The sequence below is a fragment of the Anomalospiza imberbis genome, chromosome 1 (assembly GCF_031753505.1).
Source record: "Anomalospiza imberbis isolate Cuckoo-Finch-1a 21T00152 chromosome 1, ASM3175350v1, whole genome shotgun sequence".
NCBI lineage: Eukaryota > Metazoa > Chordata > Aves > Passeriformes > Viduidae > Anomalospiza > Anomalospiza imberbis.
Window position 1 is genome coordinate 61051888 of NC_089681.1, and position 19751 is coordinate 61071638.

Consider the following 19751-nt stretch of genomic DNA (forward strand, 5'->3'; position numbering starts at 1 on the left):
GACCAGCTAGAACTGAACATGATATAAATATGCCCAGCAAAGACAAATAATTTGTTCAGGCATGAGCAGTGTTTTTTCTGTAAGAACATTGTTCCATATTGCTTGATGTTTGGCTCTTTTAAGTTGACTTAATTATCCTGATTTCAACTGCTGGTTGTCTCCTACGTACTGTTGTCAAACAGCTGCCTCCTCTCTCTCATTTTGCTTTGTTCAAAGGACAGGTGAAAATTTCTCTATCATTTCATCCTGAAGATAATGGTTGCATCTTAAAAATGCTATTTTCTTTTTAAACATGGTGCTTGAAGTACTTGGAGAGTTACACTTCAGAACTGAATAGAATTCATTTTGGTTCACTTATTGTTGTTCCTTGAGCATGTTTAGCATTGTGGCATCCCTTGGTGCTCGAGAGACTTGTCCAGCTCTTCTCCCAAGGACATTGATATTTGCTGCCAAGCCTGTACCTTAAAAAGTACCTTTACAGACAAAGACATTTCCCTGTCTGAGTGTCCTTTCTAAAACATCATTCTTGCATTAATTGCCCCTCTGCAGCTGACCCCACGAGTGATCTTTAATGGTTATGAAAAGAAATATTGTTGTTGGGACTGAGAAACCACTTACTTGTTTGTGTCCAGCTTTGGCACTGACAAATTAAAACAGAACTTCCACTATTATTAGCTCATCAGTTTGGTTTAGTCCAATTTTGTGAACTGTAGGGTGATTTCTGTTGGAATAAGGTGTCTTTTTCCAGCTATTCTGCAGTAAAAAGGGATTTCACTGATTATAAATGTTATTCTAACTTCAGGCAAATTAGTTTTGTGTTAAATGCACCCACATACGCTTCAACACATGAAGTACCAGCAATAGATCATTTTGAAACAGGACACCTTTCTGCTGAAATCTCCAGGAATCTTCTATCAGGTGTCTGACACATCCTTAATCTGATGCTCAGGCTTGTCATTTGAATCAATAGGATACTAGATAGGATGTCTTCAGCATGCAAGCCTACTGCTATAAGAGGTATTTGAAAAATAAATTCAGATCTTATGGCCAGCCACAAACTCCAGGAGCACTAATCTTTCATTTGTCTCTCTCTTTGTCTGTAAACAGTTGGTTAAATTGTTGATTAAAGAGAATTAAGTGAATCACACTTAAGTCAAAATTGATATGTATGGACTGCATAAGCAAATTCTGTTGCTGCCTGAAAAGCCACAGATAATGTCAGCATTTCATAAAATACAAAATTAATTTAACTTGCCTATTAGATTCTATATTTTCTTGTCTCTTTGCAGAGCAGTTTGGAGCCGTCTTTTGGTACACTTTTTTTTTTTATTAATGGAGGATTAAGGAAGAATATTACCAGTTTTTCTTAATGAGGAGTAATTTTTGCTGAATATTAACTGATTTATTTTATGAATATAATCTGTGTGTGTTCAGCCTTATGATGGGAACATTTAAACATAGATAGAGATATACACAAGGAATGTTTTTTTTCAACATTGTTAATATGGTGTGGATATGGGAAGGCTTTGCAACACCAACCTTGAGCCGTTATTTTATCTGCCTCTAGGCGGAACAAAGAGAAATGAATCTAATACTTTTATTACTGCTGATACAGTTTGAGTAGATTATGAAGGCTTTGATTTATTTACCAGTACTGTAAATAGATTATGGCTTCATTTTAAATATCAAACATCACTGCAGTGTCTATAGAAACTATAAAATTATGCCATATGTAAAAGTAGCCTGAAGTGTCTGAATAATTATTTAAATTAGGAGTAAAGCTACCTTTATTGTTGTTTGTTTTCAATATGGATTATCTGTCTACTTCTGTAATAGTTCTGGAGGTTTCGCTGTGGCTGGAGACCTTTTCTTGTCCAATAGAATTTGATAGGTAGATTTGCAATTATTTCACACAGCAGTTATAGGACTTAATATGTTTTAAATATATTTAAATTACATAAAAGGCGTGCATTTATTTGCAGCAAAACAGCAGCTAAAATAATAACAAAAAATTCCATGAAGCTGTGCTCAAAAATGAGCATATATGCAACACTTTCACTTTGCAAGCGTTGTTGCTTCCAGCAGTCTGTAAGGACATGACATGCACATAGAGGGCTGCAATTAAGAAGTACAAGGCAGTAGTGACACAGTACTAAGCATCAGAGTGATGCTTAGTAGTAATGGCAATTAGTTTGCTTCCAGAATGAAGTAGTGCTGCACAAAGGTAGGATAAAAAGACTTGGACTGGACTAATGGCTGTTATTTAGACTTGTTTTCAGGTAGGATTCTGTCATGGATTGTACTGTGATTTGTAACATTTTTATTAGAAGTTTTAAAGGCATACATCTGTTTCAGGGATATATTTTCATAGTTTTTTTACAGTGATCTTATTTTACGACAGTTCAACTCAAAGCCATTAAGATGAAGAAAATTAATGTAGTAACTATTTTCTAGTTCTTGTATTTTTGGGGAGGAGGGAGTCAGTACTTTTTTACAAAGCTTTCAAATCACTATTTTTTGAAATAAGGTGTTTTTCAAAAGCTTAGTGTTTGATTATTTATGGAGAGGTGGGCAGTGATCCTGTAAATATGGATGACGTGTCTCAGGCTATGTCGTAAATCCCCAGAGATTGTGTGTTGTGGGTGCTTCTGCCTGAGTGACTTCAAAAGAACACTACGGGAAAACAAGTTCAGTAACAGTGGAAGAGATCAACTGGAAATGAGAATGCTAATTGCATTTTCATCCTTGAAGTGTTTTTTACATGGAAGCCAGTAATTTCTATAGGTTGACCATAGCATTTATTGCTGAAGAGCTGAGAACACTACATAGGAGCAACATGTACAGGCCTTGGATAAACGAGGTCAAAGGCTGTAAGATACAAACACCTATTTTCTTTCAGCCTACATTGGGAAACTGTTTTACCTTGGCTTTTACAGCACTGGTCCATTGTCTTCTCTGTTGTGTTCTTTAACTGTGTGCCAGTTGATAGTTCTGTCTATTCCTATGGAAACCAAGAGAGTAAAGCCAATCTTGCAAGAGGCTTTAGGGAGAATTGCTCGTAGTTGAGACACTGTCTTGCTTTCAGTTGAAATGTCTGATAGTCAGAACTGGCCTCAAGTCGTGCTGATGTTCTCTGCTGATGTATTGCCTAAGATGCTTTGCCAGACAGATGAACACGTTCAGCTTGAAATCTGGTAAATAAGGTTTCTGTTCAGCTGTCTGAGAGATTTTCTCCAGTTGAGTGTTTTACTTTTGAGTCTAGAATGCTGCTAACAAAGTTGCTAAAAGGATACTTTGTGAGATTAAATCCAATGTCAAAAATCAGTGATGTTTTTGTCATGGTCGACTTGAAGGGGCTAGCAGAGCATTACATATTTAAATCCACCAGTGGTTTGCTAGATAGAAGGCATGGCATCATCCTTGTCCACACAGAGGTAATTAAGAGTTTACAGGCTTGTTTTTTTTTTTTTTTTCAAAGCTATGGTCCAATGGATGTCTGCTAAGGGTTATGTCTAAAAAAATAATCCAAAATTATTTCTCTGTTACATTGTTAATCAAGGTGTTAACCCCTATATAGTGATAACCAGAGAAGCAGCCTGATATTTTGATGGTAATTTTACTAATTTTAGCTAGAAATTGGGGTTCTAAGTAGCTGTGTTGACTTTGGTTTTTTTTTTTCAGGAGCTGTTTAAAACAATTTACTGATATTCAAGGAGTGTAAGAATGGTGCAGTCATATACAGTAAAGGGTAGATTTTTACAGGGCTTACAGCTGTTGTAACCAGGCAATATGAGTTCAGTTTCAGTGTACTAGAAGACAAAAAGCTCTAGTATTTCATGCATAGGTAAGATTTCAAAACACAAGTGCTAATTTATAAATCCACATAATTGTTATTTGCAAATAAATTCATATATCTACTTGCTAGCCTCTCTTAGTAGTTTTTCTTCTGAAGAATTCTTGTGAGATTTCTGGCAAGTAGCTGATAATATAAGCATATCAAAATATTCCTTTTGATGTATGGATTTCAGTTACTTTTGGAACAGTAGTCTGTTCCTATAGTATCAAATTAGAAGTATGATAGAACAGATTCTGTTTTTCTAAGTGCTTCCCTTGTTTCCTGAAAAGCTTCTGAAACTGGTGGGTGTTGGTGACAGAAGTCCACATCATTCCAAGTGGTTTCTGACATTCTTAGAATACACCTCTTCTCAAAGAGACACTAAAAGATTAAACAACCTCTAAAGAAACCACATGCACAGCCCCTTTCCTTTCCAAGGTTTTTAAAATATTTGAGGTTTGAAAATTTGTTTATTTTGTACAAAGTTTATTTGTAGGTTAAAGCATCCTCTCTTCAGCACCTCCTCAGTGGAGAGTGAGCATGTTTGTCTATACAGTAAGATCATCTTCTGTAAGATGGAGTAGATCAAAAAGTGGTTTCTACTCTGTGAAGATAAGCAGGTTAAATTCAGTTGTAAAGTAATTAATTTTTGTTTTAAAGAGAGACCTCATGGATGTATTTGTCTTTCAAAGGCTTAGCTAGCAATTAAGGAGTTCAAGTTTTTTACTTTCACTGCTTCTTGAAAGCATCTGACAGCAAAGAACTGTTCTCAACTTTGGCTTTAGCATCTGTGCTAATCTGTTGGCAAAGTGTCTTAATACAGTGCCAAGTGGCTGATATGTTCTGCTTGGGTTTTTAAGGTAAAATCTGAAATACTTTCAAGTTGTACATATTTTACCTCCATGAGTGTCTGAGTGTACAATATGATTTAGTATTTGTCAAGGTGTAGATTTCTACTGGCTTTAGAAACTGATGTGCCACTATTAAGAAGTGTAGACATTTTTGTGTTTCAGGCACAAGCAGCAATTAAGTCTTGACTCCAACTTCTAAGGAGTCCTGGCTTTAAAAGGCTTAACTAATCTAATCTGACTATTAAAAGATCATCACACTCTGTTTTGGGGTTTTTACGTTTATTTCTTTATTTAGCTGTATATTTGGGACAGACTGTGTTTCTCTGGAGAAGGAGATCAGTAGCCTGGTATGCTAAATTTCAATGTACATTACCAGTTCTTAATCTGGGTCTGAAGCAAATGAAAAGTGTACATGAGTGAGTACGTATGCTATAACCCATGATATAATTAGTTTTTCTGTTCTCAGGATGCTGTTATATATACATTCCAGCTCTACTTTCTTAAATACTATTTAAGAGTTTAAAAGAAAAATTAAAACATTATTAATATTTAAATACAATAATAATTATCTAATAGTTGTATAATCACTGCCTGTGTTGCAATTGGTGTAGTATTAGAACAGGAGATGTTTTATCTTTGCAATTAATTTAACTGTAATAATTTTGTGCTGTTCTGTTTGTGAAAGAGTAAAAGTAACAAAATTATATATTATGTTCCTCTGAAGAGGATTTATTGATTGTTAAATAGTCTATCTTTTCAGGAAAGATTGCTAAGAAAATTTTGCTAAAATGTCTTACATAAGTGCTGCTTAATTAATAATGAATATATTTCAGCGATCAAAATTTAATAAGCTAATAAATTATTAATCTATGGCAGAGATGTATAATTATCAGATCTCTGAAATCCTTTCTGTCGTGGTTGGTGGACTTGCTGTGCTGCTGTCTTCAAACACACCCCTTTCAATAGGCTGACCTTTGTGCTCCTGATTTTGTGGAGCCTCTGTTTTACCACTTGCACTCTGCTGCACACTTGCTGACCAGCCTTAGTTACTGCAGGGCTCTCTGTCTGGGGCTGTGGTCAGTGGTTAATGCCTGATTTTTAGTAAATCTCATCTCACGAGTACAGAAACGGCAAGGGATAAGGTGCAAAAGAATTTTAATCAATAAATCTTTCTTTAGGAATTGTTACATTATGGAATTTATGGTATTCAATAGCATTATAAAATAGTGGTAAGTAATGTTTTAAGAAGGAAGTAGCTGAGAGAGGCAGCCTCTTTGACCTCAGAAGCATATAAGAATTAGAAATTATATGGGGATAAATATGTATGCAGAAATAGAAAATTGGGTAAAATGAGCACCTTTTGTCAGCAGTAGGTTCTTTAAGAGTAACTGGATATTTAGTTAGCTCATTTCATAGAAATAAATTCAATAGGTTGCCTTTTTAGGCCTGTACAAAAATATTAACTGTGATGCTAGATGGAAAATTGCAAGCTTAATTAGAAATTAGAACACAAAATGTAAGAGAATGGTAAATTATTATTTGATAATGAACTGAAAACAGATACAGTTGAAATATGAGCTGTAAGATCAGAAGGCATGTGTTAGAAGTCCTTGACAGTTGCACTTGAATCTAATATTAGTCAGTGTTTTTCATGAGCAAACTTGGAATCATGAGTAGTATGTTTTTTAAAGGATACTTAAGAGTGGCACAATGTTAGGCGTGATTGTCAGTCAAAGAGAGGATGGCAGTGGTTAGGATATCAGAAGAATAGGAATACTGAGAGTAATGGAAATTATTAGAAACATTATAGTCCAAAATGCAAGTCCCAAGGATGGGTAGGGGGGGACGATAGACAACACACATAATGATTTATTCTTTGTATTATGAATGTATTATTTGAAACATGACTGAGAAGGATGTAATGTGCTAACTGATTAGAGAATGTACTTCATTTATGGGGGAAATGCAGTTTTAGGTGTATCTGACAAGATAGATGCACTAGCAGTAGACAAGTGTCATTGGGATTCAGTAGGGTACTTTGTGGGACCCCCTCTGGTAGCCCTATAATCTCTACTTACTTGTGTTCAAAATAGAATAGTTCCAACTAGAATGAGTGCAGAAAGCAAGTGATTTTTTGAGGGCAATGTAGGGTTTATCCTTTGTTATTGAGTTAAAAACCCCAATGCTTGTTTAGATTTAAAAAGCCACACTTTATTTTCATGGGTGGAAGAATGAAATGTGTCCTTGTGTGTGTGTGTGCTTAAAAAAAAAAAAAAAAAAAATCCAAACAAGAAACAAAACCTAAAAGCCCAAGCCTGAAACAGAGAACTGGGAGGAAAAAAATCCTGAACATTGTAATTCCACTTAAAAGAAATCGCCAGGAATTTTTTGAAAAGGATTAGATGTTCTTACTCCCTATGGTGCAGGAGGATGGATTTACTAATCCAGCGGGTCAGTTTTAACCTTGAGTTCTAATGTGCGGTTTATCTGTAAATATTTCTAAGACTTTCTGTTCTGCTGGAAGTGTATGCCCTGACTGCATCTTCAGTGCTTATGACTGTCAGCAATGAAAAGCCCTTGAAAATCACCTCCTTTGTAAGGGTTTGTGTTCTTTTGGTCTGTCTGTTCCCAGTCCTGGGAAAGCAGGTATGTAATTTTGGAGTGGAGCCAAAGTAGCATCTTCACGGTTTAACAGCTTGGCATTCTTTTTAATGACCCCTGCTGTTTTTACCAGGAGGTTGTATAGAGATGTTGGGCTGCTTTTCCCCCAGTAACTCTAGCAACCCTTACAGTGCCCTAAATCTTTACAGGCCCATTGTAGGTACTCTGAAAATCAAGCCTAGTTGTACTGTAACAGTTGTCAGCTCATGTGCTCTACGTTGTAAATATTACAGACCAGTCTTTCAAGTCGTGTTAAGTACTTCATGTGGATGAGAATTGTTACGGTTTTTGAAAATGTGGTCTCAGCAATTAATAGGGAAATAAGCAATTTTTCTATTTTCATTGTCCTCTTTTAACCCACTGATGATGAGGTGATGGTAGCCTAACTATGGGTGTGCCTTTGATGTGCTTGGAGAGATGCACGTATTCCTCTGACTCAGCCTTACCTTGTACAGCTCAGTTTCTGCCCTTATAAAAGGTGTTGTGTTTATTTATGTTGTGTTGTATTTATCTATGCAGTGTGTTTTAAAATCTGAATATGAAAAGTTTAGTGTCAGAGATATACCCACACTACAGGGTAGGAGAAGTGGTTAGTCAGTGTAGAAGCACACAGCTTAATGTAATGACCAAGTTAACTCGCCAAGAAATAGTGGGATGAGAATGGGAATAAATTTTCCCAGACCTCTGTTGCACATCAGCAGAGCATTTCTAGAACCCAGGTATACTCTTTAAAGCAAGTCTGTATGCTTGTGAAATACTTAAAATTTGCTGTGAAAAATACTTAACTTCTGAGGAAGTATTTGAAACAGAGCCACGTGGCACTGAGTGGCTCAGAGCAGGACTCTCTGGACTGTACAGAGTGGAAAGATGTGAAGTGTGAGGCCAATGTTTGTAGTGCACTGGTAATGCAACCAGTAGTTTCAGCATCAATCTGTGATTAGAATTATAGCACCAGTGAACAGAGCTCATTTTTTCTTTAGCCTTTCACTTAGGTGACCATATGGGACAGCTTGACTGTGGCTGTTTGACAGATGCCCACCCAGCTGCTCTCTCACTACACTTCCTCAAAAAGCCAGGGAGAGAAAATAGGTTGAAAAAACTGCTTTAGATTAATAAAGAAATGAACACATTTTCTTGTAGAGCCAGAAAACTAGGTAGAAAAATTTACCAGTAATTTTCCACTGAAACCTTTCCCTGGCAGTAGAATCATATTGAATATGCATACTAGAGAGCTTTTTTTAATGACCAAACTTGCAATTTTGGGGATAATTTTTTCAATTTCAGAGATAATCTAAATTCTGGCAAATTCATTGATTCTGACGAAAATATTTCTTCCATAACTCTCTTCCCTATTAAAACATTCAGGAAAGGAAAGTTTTTCTGATTGCTTAGTAGTTTAGCTTGGGGTCCAGAGCTTTCTTTGAAGTCATTACTTGATGGCAGAGCCATGGTTGCTTATTGAACTGTCTACCAAAAAATGTGTTCTACATCATTGCAGTTAGCTCCTGTGGCTGAATTTTTGAAATAGCAGAAGTATTTCTTCTGATTATGTTGAAGTCAGCTGTTCTCTGGAACTCTGCTGTAGTTTGCAGAGTCAAGTATTTTGATTTTCAAATAGTTCTAATAGAATCTAAAGGAATTTCAAGAATTGGTATTGGAATGGTAAATTTTGGCTGCCAGGAACCACATTTTCTGTACAAGTATTTAATCCTGTTTGCTCATAATGTTTTCTGTTTATAATAGAACATATTTTGAGTCACTATCAATGTTAAGAGACCACAGACTGACTCAGAGAGCTTCATGCTGCCCAGGAATGTTTAGGCCAGTCAAGTGCATGATTTATGAGTAAAAACCTAACCAGCTTGAAGACTTTCTATACACAAAAATTTTATAAAAACAGAGGAATTGGCTTTTCAAATTAAGCATTCCATCCCTCCACCTAATAAGACCTAAATTACATCTGCCTTCAAGGCATGTTGGTACATTCCATACTTACAAACTTAGGCAGTAATCAGTTGAAGGTGGAGAAATTTTCCATTGTCATTAAAAAGCACAGTATTGTTTTCTAACAAGTGAAAGGAAGACAGCAGAATTCATGGTATTACTAAAGAACAGAACAGTAGTCAGAAACAAAAGCGTGAATAAGATAACAGAATCTTTTGTGTTTCAGAATGAAGGGATTTATTACCAATTCATTTGCTAAGGAGAAGGATTTGTTGGCTAAGCATGCAAGAGAATAATGTAGTAGTAACTGATGGAAAAATGTGTAATAGCAAATATAAAATACAGTATAGGGAGAGAAATTCTAATAATAAAAGTTAGTATTATGCATTATTTTAACTTTCAGTCTTTTTTACAGTGGAATTCATTCAAAAAGCAGAATATACTTGTAAATCTTCCAATAAGTACCCATCAACAAGACAAAACCATTTTTTTTTCTCTTGTGAGTATGCATGCACTGTGTGCAGGAAATATTGAAAATAACCCAAATATATTATCCTCTGTGATGGAGAAAAGCAGCTATATTTCTTCCAAGACTAATATTCTCTCAAGTTATTTAATACTGTCTTCCTCCAGTCTAATTGCCAACCACATTGTGATACACTGAGATTTTTTTGCTAGTTTTAATTTTTCTTTTTTAATGAGTTTTGTAAATTTTTCTCATATTTGCCTGTACAGTGCAATGGTAATAATGAGGAGTATTCTCATCCCTAACTCCACCCCAAGTTTATCATTAATTAATTCTGAGTGTGTTCTCTGCAGTTCAGGAGCTCTGCAGACATCATGCTGTTCTGCCCCTGTACTTCAGAGAATGCCTTGGTATGTGTCTGTCTACTAAAGGGACAAAATCCTGAGCTTATGCTTTCCCTGACACCCAGCAAAAGAAAAAGTTGTATTTGGTCACTTCTCATTGGGAATGCTGTAGTAGCCGTGCTGTCTCTGGCAAGAGAAGTTTGCATGTTCAGGCCAGTCTGTGGTAGGTTCTGTGGCAGACTTTTCTTGTAAGCTGTCACTGATGAGCAAGGATTAGTAACAATAAAAGGTAGAAGCAGAACGAGATCATTTTGTCTGAGCTTATTCACGATTTGCTTTCCCTGATTTGTATTTTAAAATAAAGTAGTGTAACAGGGGAAAAAAACTCACATTCATTTATTTTGGCCATACTTGGTGAAATCTATACTGCGTCCGTAAAGCTCAAATCTTCCATTGCTACTAGACAAAAAACAGAACAGTGATTTTTATGAAGTATGCCCTTCCAATGTTTATGCCTGCATTGAAAAATGAAATTTGAATATTTTTTATGCCCTGGTACTGGATACTCTGGAGGCCTCCAGAATCCTTTGGCTTGTTTCCATCCTACCATTCCGCTGACAAAAGCAATTTGCAATTCTGAGCCTTATGAGATACTAAAGTGCCCCGTTCATTAGCACTGCTTGCCCTTGTCTACTTATTTGCCTTTTTTCATTGTTTTTCTAAAGACAGCCTAAGGGGACTAAGTTAACCTGCAGAATTTATAAAAGAATTGTAGCAGACTGAAGTATGTTAATTTGCAGGTAGTTTCATAAGCAGAAGAATCCAAAGACATGACTTCTATTGATTTGAGTGTCACCTTTCCTGTATACATTGTCTAATAAAACTTCATCAAATGATCCAGCTTTTCCCTGAGAGGGGGAGAATTAGTACAATTTATCTTCTCTTCTGAGCTTTCTGTTTTCATTATAGTTATAGGTAATGATCTGTATGGGAAATTGGCAAAAACTAGTATCTTGGGGAAAAATTGGAAGACAGTGAGCAAAAGTAGGAGACAACGCACTCTTTTCATTTTAGGAAAGGTTAAAAGTTAGATGGTGAAAAAAACAGAGGTGTTTAAATCATGATGACTGAAGGCAGGTGCAGATGTTTTGCTTTAATGAATTATTGCTTCAGCAGTTGCTTGTCCTTGATTGCAACTTAACTGCTGAAGGTGATTTGATAAACCCATAGACTATGGGAAGTGGAAGCATCAAATTGTTGTATGTAGCATCTCTCCTATATGGGAAATAACTTTCAAGCAAGGGGTAGTAGCAAGTCAAGGCTGGCTCTACTACTAAATCAGTACAGCTTCTTTATGATTGCATGTTCATGTCTTTAATTTTCACTAGCTTCTTCAGTGATTTGAGAAATAAAACCAGATTGGTTTTTTTGGGGTCCACCCTTATTTATTATATCATTATATTTATATCAAAGCAGCATTTCTATGATATTTCTTTTGAAAACATAGTGAAAACCCAGTGAAAGTCCTAGTGTGAAGTATTTTCAATATGTTGTAAAGCTAGCTGTCCCATATATATTGTAGACCAAAACTCATACAGTTCTCAATTTTAAAATGTAAGAAACTATCCCTTTTACATATATTTGCTGTGTATTCAGATAAGTACATTTTGTCTTTCTGAATCATTCCCAGTTATGTTTCTTACTTTCATTTTGGAAATTATATTCTTTCTTCATGTTTAGTTTTATTCCTCATCTGATAACTGTTTACCTTGCTGAAACCGGCGTGTAATGATCTTATTTTGGTTTTTACATGATTTTTACTGAGGTTAAACTGTTAAGAAACTCTGATAATATTACAGAATTTTTGGTAATAATGAACCCAGTCTTAGTCTGCTAATGGAATATAAATATCTAAAACCAAGTAGCATGAGAGACGTAAAAATGAAGGGTTCATGTTAACAAAAAAAATGTTCATTAGATGTTTCCAAAGCTTTGAGCTGTTTTGCTTCAAGCTTTTTTAGGCACTGTAAAAAAAAATAAATATCTGTTCATCTACGTATCATAACTTGGTTCGATAAACTGACATAAATTTCTGACATTTTTCTTTGCCCAGGGAAATTACCGCTTTATGAAACTTTTACTGGCTCGTAGAGGGAACTGGATGCAGAAGGACTTAGAGGATATGACACCATTACATTTGACTACACGTCACAAAAGTCCAAAATGTTTAGCTTTGTTGTTAAAATATATGGCACCTGGAGAAGTGGATACCCAGGACAGAAACAAGGTAAAAGTACTGCTCCTTTTAAGACAACTGCTTATTTTAAGATTTGTAGCAGCTTTAGAAATTGGTTTTACATCAAGCAGTAGTGTGTAAAAAATTATTTGTCGTAAACTTTCTATAGGTCTTCAAAGTAGAAATATTAATAAAGATTATGTTAATAATGTGAAAGTTCATTGCACTGGCTCCACTGGCATTCTTATTGAGAGTAGTTACAACAAAAGAGGATTCAAAAACCATCTAAGTCTTTCTGTAATATTGATCCTTGTTAGAGTCTGGATAGCATGTGTTTATGTTGCTTTTCTGCCTTTGAAAAACCTCACATTTAGGATATTTTAATAAGAGTCACTAGAAAACTGCCTATAATTACAGCAGTCATTCTGGAGAGGTCATGCTGACTTCATGACCATGCTAATTAATTAACAAAGGTAAGCATAAACCAGCCAAAACCATTTAGCAACCTTGCCTGTTCAGCAGATTCCCAAGCCAGTATTTAAAGCGTTGCCAGATTCCCCACAAAACATGGAGCACTTTTCTCCCAGTTCATGTAATGAGTAGTCGCAGTAGCAAAAATGGAATTCAGGTTGGAGAAAGATGATCTCAGGCAGAGAATCTGACATGTTTGACCCTGTTGGGCACATTGCTTTTTCAGTTTGCTTGCTGCAACCATGCACATCAAAATTGTCAAATATAATTCCTGAACATGAGGGAGAACAAGTGTCCTTTACATCTGCTTCCATGTCGGTAACTGACTGAAAGTGGTTGTAGGGGAGAGAAGTCAGTGAACCAAGGTTACCTTGGCCTTCTGGTAATCAAAACTTTCTGCTTTCATTGCAACTGTCAGTTTCCAGGAAAACTGGTCAGCTCCATTTAATAAATAACACTCATTAATTTACTACAAATTTTTACTGGTACAAGGATGTGGTGGCACTTTGTGGAGCCCTTCTTCAGTGAGTGGCAAGTAGAAGAAAAGGTTGGGCTATCTTATTGTTGTTACCATGGTACTAAGCTAACAGCTAGCAGCAACAAACACAAATAGGCTCCTTTTTGCCTTCTTCCTTCACAGAGGAGTTAAGGATATGATAGTGAACTTACACATTCCATGTCACTGTTTAAGGGTGCTAATCCAGGGCATTGTACTTCTCTGCACAAATGTCCTGCAGGAGTTCTTTCTCTGTTTCCAATCAAAGCACCAGGTAAAGTTTAGTAGGAGTGAGGGGGTAAGAGAGCTGGGGAAAAAAAAAATCATTCTTTATCTTATAACTCTCTGTTACTTGGCAGCTGGGAGACGTGTGTCTGGTAAATGAAATACTTGTTAATATGCCAGTGTTTTGCTGGTTAAGAAACCCCCACACACTGGTTTGCTTGTGTAATTATGAACATTGATAAGGCCTGTAAAAATGCTGTTGACAGTCAGGAATTGGCAATAGGAGCATGGATTGCCTTTTGATGTTTTATTGGACTGCCACTGGGCATTAGATTCACTAATATTCAACTTCAGAATTCTGAGTTATCACAGACCCTAAAGTCAAAACCTTTGTTCAACATGGATCCAAGTCCAGTGTCAGCATAGTGTCACCTTCCCCTAGTGGAGAGTAGTCTCTGTCAATTTGTGTTATCCCAAGAGAGTTTGAAATTTAAGAGGGACCACACTAATCACTGCAGTTGTTCTATAGTGCATGTCTGGTGCTGAGGCCTGGTTCAGATCGTCATTCTAGCTTGGATGTCATTGTTTAATACCAAGCACAGATATTTTCTCTGGGTCTGAACTGCTGCACCAAATAGCCATCAGGGCAGTGCTAAGTGGCATGCACATTTTTTTCTTGTCATAGTCCGACAAATCTTCATAAAAAGCAGTTAGTCTCCTGCCAGAGATACTTATGTTCCAAGTTCTCAGTTTGGATCTCATATAAGCTGGTGCAGCTTAGACCTGACTCGGACTTCAGTGGGTGTGTGATGATCTGCTCTTACTAAGGTAAATGGGCCACTTGCACAGCTTTGTTCAAAGCCTGTTTTCACAGATTTTCAGTTGTCAGCCACCCCAGGTACATGTGCTCAGTTTTTTGTCAGTCCTCTTTATTGAAGTAGAGCAAATGCTTGCTTATTTACCAGTTGTTTAAAGCTGGTTTTAGCCAACTTTAATGTTTCAACAATTTTTCAACATGTTGAAAAAGCTTGTGAAAATTGTATTGCAGCAAACTGCATTGCATTGGAGTGCCTACTACAATAACCCAGAGCACGTGAAACTTCTCATAAAACATGATTCAAATATTGGAATTCCTGATATTGAAGGAAAAATCCCACTTCACTGGGCAGCTAACAACAAGGACCCTAGTGCAATCCACACAGTGAAATGTATTCTGGTAAGAAAGTCTACTATATATGTATATAACATTTTCTGTCCTTACTACTTTCCTCTGATAGAAATATTTTTTATTCTCTTAAGATTTCTCATTTTGGTCCACTGACTCTTTGAGAATGAAATAATTTGCTTTTTCTAATATCCAGAACTTTGTAAGAAATAATCCTAAATATTTTTGCTCTCTCAAAAAGAGTCTGTTTTGAGTTCTATGGGTAAATGTCTTTGCTCTAAGTCTTGGGAGGAGGAGGAGAAAGAATTAAAAGTTTTCATGGATAAAATGGCCAGTCATAAATTGTTTATATTGCAATTAGTTGCATCTATAGGTGCTTATTAATGGAGTGAGTTAATATCAAGTTTAAATGAAAAAGTAATTTAGGTATGCTAAATTAAAGTTGAAGATAGAGGAATGTTGTTATTAGGTAATCCATCTGTTGACTGAATTTTTTGTTGAGTATAAATACCTTTTTGTGCTGATGGTGGTGGTGCCCTGAGTTTAATGCTGTAATAAGAGCTTCTCTCCAAATTGAAGGGTTTTTCGTACTTGTCTTGAAGTGACAGAGCTTCACAGCACAGCACAGACACAGCAGAGCTCACAGTCTTCCCCTCCTTTCTTAGCTGCTTTTTTGCCATATTACCCAGTTCCAGGTCCATAGTCTAAGCATCACGTTTGATTCTCATTCCTTCCTAGGTCTTCTAACTTTACAGATTTTCACATTCCGTATTGTATTGCTAATGGATGTACCTGTAAAGTGAAAATTTCTGTCATCTTGCGTCTTAACCTATAATTGCATTTTTAAGTTTGTGAAAACGCTGTCTTGTGATGATAGCAATATAAAAGGCAAGTGTCTGTGTCACTGTTGCTTCCCCATTTTTAATCACATCTAGCCAAACCATTTGTCTTTGCTTTCTCTAAGCACTGTGCCATTGCCCAGACAGCAGTGAGGTATCAATATCTACTTCCAGACTACCTTTGGTGCCTGCTGGCCGAGTTATGAAAAACAGCACTGCTTTTGTTTCTCTCTTGTTATCTTTAACACTGTGGAAGAATTCCCCAGAAAACTATTTTTTTCTCTAGTATCCTACCTGGAGTTCTCCAGTGCTGCTTTACAAAAACTTGACAAAAGTTTAGCTGCTGGTTTTATCGAGACCACAGTCTATGGTACTGAAAAATACTGTCTTGTTTTTCTGCACTTTGCCCTTTGGGTGTGGCCAGATATTGCCTCCTGTTTATAAATTCTTAAAATTAAGGGTCATGTTTCTTTTTGATATTTGTATAGTACATAGTCCATTGGTATTGTCAAAATAAACAATTATGAGAAGAGCTTAGCTGAATGCTGAGAAGGTAGGTTGGGTGTGCAGGGGTGACAGGCACAAAGTGGTTATATCTGAGATGGAAATCCATTAAATACTGCCAACATGAAACTTGACATATGTAGAAAGTAAACATGTGAAGTAGAGAGAAACTCTAATCTGGAGATCCTCTCATGGTCAACTTCCTTTTCCACCTTTCCAGATTGTGCTTGGTTACATGAAAAAAGTTGGGAAGATTTAAGGAGAAAATAACAGAATAAGGCTCCATTATTATGATGGAAGCAACTGCTTAGTACTCTCTGTCTATTTCATATCTCTTCTCTTTATTTATTCTTCATGGTAAGAGACATGACATTTGTTTATACCACACTTTTCATTATTGCCTTCAATTCCATTGTTCTAATTGCCACAGAAAAATGCTTAGCTTCTGTTTCTTCTCTGTATTGTGCTTAAAATATTAATACAGTATGACAGTTTAATTATAGCTAACCAAACCCACTTAAAATCTAAAGAAATTATACTCGTGAATGTAGGCAGAAACAGACCTAGAACATTTTAATTTAGGTGGCCAAAAAATTCAAAACACATGAATATTTATAGACTAGAGTATAAATAGTGGCTTTGTCCTTGGAGTATCTGTACCATAACAAAATAACACTTTTGAGTATGGGGGTATTTCTTGGCAACATCAATGACTTTAAGCCAGGAGTTTTAGGATTCATTTATTTAGAATATTGTTGTGCTTCTGGAAGGCTTGAAAATTGTCTATCAGGATTACATCAGCAAATTATAAGTGAAGAAGCATTTGTTTTCTTGTTTGTCCATTTTGTTCAAACACATTTTCCTCTGGACTTAGAATTTCAGTAATAACTTCTGTGCCTATCATAATTCATGTTTAGCCATTCTTAAAAGTGATTCTCATAAAATGAATTTTTGCAGTAGGCTCTATGCTCCCCCTGCTGAGCTCTATGAATAGACAAAAAGTAAGCATATTTCTCTTGAGAGTTATTGAAGTTAGGGAACAACATACAAGTTTTCACTGTAGCGGTTCAGGTAAATGCTTTTGAATGCTTATCAAAAGAAGTGTTACACATGCTTTGATTATTGTGGTTTGTGCATGTAACAATGTTAAGTTTGATTGCATTTTTAGCTGAGAGTCATATTTATCAATTTTTTATGTTTTTAATAGATTATTTGGTATTGTACTGGGTGACTACATATATTAGTGAACTCCAGTGTGTTTTAAGTATGTTAATTTTTGACTCTAACTAAACATGGCTGACAGTACTAATACCTAATCTAAAATTGATAACAGTTTTTTTGTCTGAGATGGGCAACTTAATTAGCATTGGCAGATATTATTGCTCAGTTACTGCCCATCATCATTGAAAAGTCATGCAGAACGGGAAAGGTGCCTGAGGACTGGAGGAAAGCCAGCGTCACTCCAGTGTCTTGAGAAAGGGACCAGAAGGACAGCCCAGGAAACTGCAGATATCACCTCAATTCCTGTAAAGGTGATGAAACAGCTCCTCCTAGATGTCATCTCTAAGCATGTGAAGGAAAATAAGGTTATTAATAGTCAACACAGATTCACCAAGGGGAAATCGACCAGTAAGAGAGCCTTCTGTGATGGCAGGACTGGCAGGGTAGATGAGGGAACATCAGTGGGTGTTGTCTGCCTTGACTTCAGCAGGGCTTTTGACACTGTCTCCCATAACATTGTCATAGGTGAGCTCAAGGAGGGTGGGTTCTCTGAGTGGGCAGTGGGTGTGTTGAGGACTGGCTGAATGTCAGAGCTCAGAGGGCTGTGATCAGTGGCACAGAGTCTGGTTACAGGCCTGTATCTCTAAGTGTTCCCCAGAGGTCAGTGCTGGGCCCAGTCTTTTTCCATTTATTTGTTAATAACCTGGATGAAGGGAAAGTATCCTCAGCAGGTTTGCTGATGATATAAAACTGGGAGGAGTGGCTGATACACCATCCTGGTGGGCTGCCAGTCAGTAGGACCTGGGCTGGCCAGAGAGTTGGGCAGAGAGGAGTCTCATCTGAGCTCAACAGGAGCAAATAGAGAGTCCTGCACAGGGGGAGGAATCATGCTGTGCAGCAGTAGAAGGACCTGGTGCTCCTGAGGCACAACAGGCTGTCCATGAGGCAGCAGTGTACCCTGGGGGCCAAGAAGGCCATTGGTACCCTGGGATGCGTTAGGAAGAGCATTCTCAACAGGTTGAGGGGAGGTGGTCTTCCCTAGAGGATCAACCCTAGTGAGGCCACATCTGAAATGCTGTGTCCAGGTCTGGGCTCCCCAGTTCAAGAAAGACCAGGAGTTAGCGGGGAGTGTCCAGCTAAATGCTATGAAGATGAGGAGGAATCCGGAGCATCTCCTTTATCAGGAAAGGCTGAGAGAACTGGAGTCAGCCTGGAGAAAACTGAGAGGGGATCTTATCAATGAGAAATACCTTAAGTGTGGATGTCAAGAGGATGAAGCCAGACACTTTTCAGTGGTGCTCAGCAACAGGATAAGGGGCAAAGGGAACAAACTGAAATATGGAGTTCCCATTTGAATATGAAGGAAAGCATCTTTACTGAGATGAAAGGTGACTGAGCATTGGAAGAAGCTGCCTAGAGAGATTGTGGAGTCTTCTTCTCAGGAGATATTTGAAACCCACCTGGACTTAATTCTGTGCAACCTGCTGTGGTTGAACCTGCTGTAGTAGGGGGTTGGATTAGGTGACCTCCAGAGATCCTTTCCAGTGCCAACCATTCTGTGATTCTGTCATTTACATACAGTGTGCAAAGTATGTAGCACCTTAGATCTAGAAAACTTACATTAACCAAATATTAGGATGTTTAACTTGGCACTGTAAGAAAGTAAACAGTAAGAAACAAAGAATCAGGGCATTGCAGAGTTGAAGTTACTACTGCTGTATTAATTTAGCCAGATTGCACTTAGAAAATATAGTAAAATATAACCCTAAATGTTTGGGGGGGTTGAGGGTTTATTTATCCATTACGTAGAAAATATAGATTGTACAACTTTGGTCAATTAATATTTGCATAGAAAATCATAATTCTGGAATTTCATTTCTTCTTCTTGATTTATTGTTCTCAGTGTTAGATATTTGTTTTCTGTGTAATAGTTACTGCACATAAAATAATGTAAATGCAAGTGATTCTATAGCCAATTTGTGTACCTGGTGGAGTCAAAAGGAAATACTGCAGTTAGTTTAGTGAGAAGGGGGTCAGGAACTTGCTTTAACAGTTAATAAGCTGCACTTAACATAATCCCTTGCTTCTCTTTCATAAATGTATTGTGAAATATAGTGTGACTCTGTATTTTCAGGAGGATTGCTTTTCTCACTTATCATGGTTTAAAATCCCCTCTAGTGTTGAAAGTTAAAAATCTCAGGACTACATTCCCTTTTAATTCTGCACAGGGTTCCCATGACTTTACCGAATTGTTCTGAGTTATTGGAGATAGAAAAGCAGACTCACTCACTCTGGTTTACTTAAACTCTTGTTTTGACAGTCTGCTTCTACTCTAGATGTTTAGTGTCCTGCATCCTGAGTTTCTACTATATTATTGTTCACCATTTTTTTTTAGTAATACCTCTTTTTTCAGAAAAGTGATGTTTAAAGTTTGTGTTTCATGGACCTTTATGATATTTACCATTTGAAGATCTCTCAGATGCTAAAATTATG

The 19751-nt window shown here is 36.8% G+C and overlaps 1 protein-coding gene across 6 annotated transcripts in view; it reads left to right on the forward strand.

The window, feature by feature from the left end:
- INVS (inversin) overlaps positions 1-19751 on the forward strand; it is an 80413-nt gene that overhangs the window by 23677 nt on the left and 36985 nt on the right. For 5 of the 6 annotated variants that reach the window (XM_068194326.1, XM_068194343.1, XM_068194361.1 and 2 more), the window contains 2 exons: positions 12215-12388; positions 14578-14745. In XM_068194326.1, coding sequence (XP_068050427.1) covers positions 12215-12388; positions 14578-14745 — 342 coding nt within the window. Of the gene's footprint in view, positions 1-12214; positions 12389-14577; positions 14746-16273; positions 16395-19751 lie in introns of those variants that run through there. The other variant, XM_068194369.1, reaches the window with a different exon arrangement.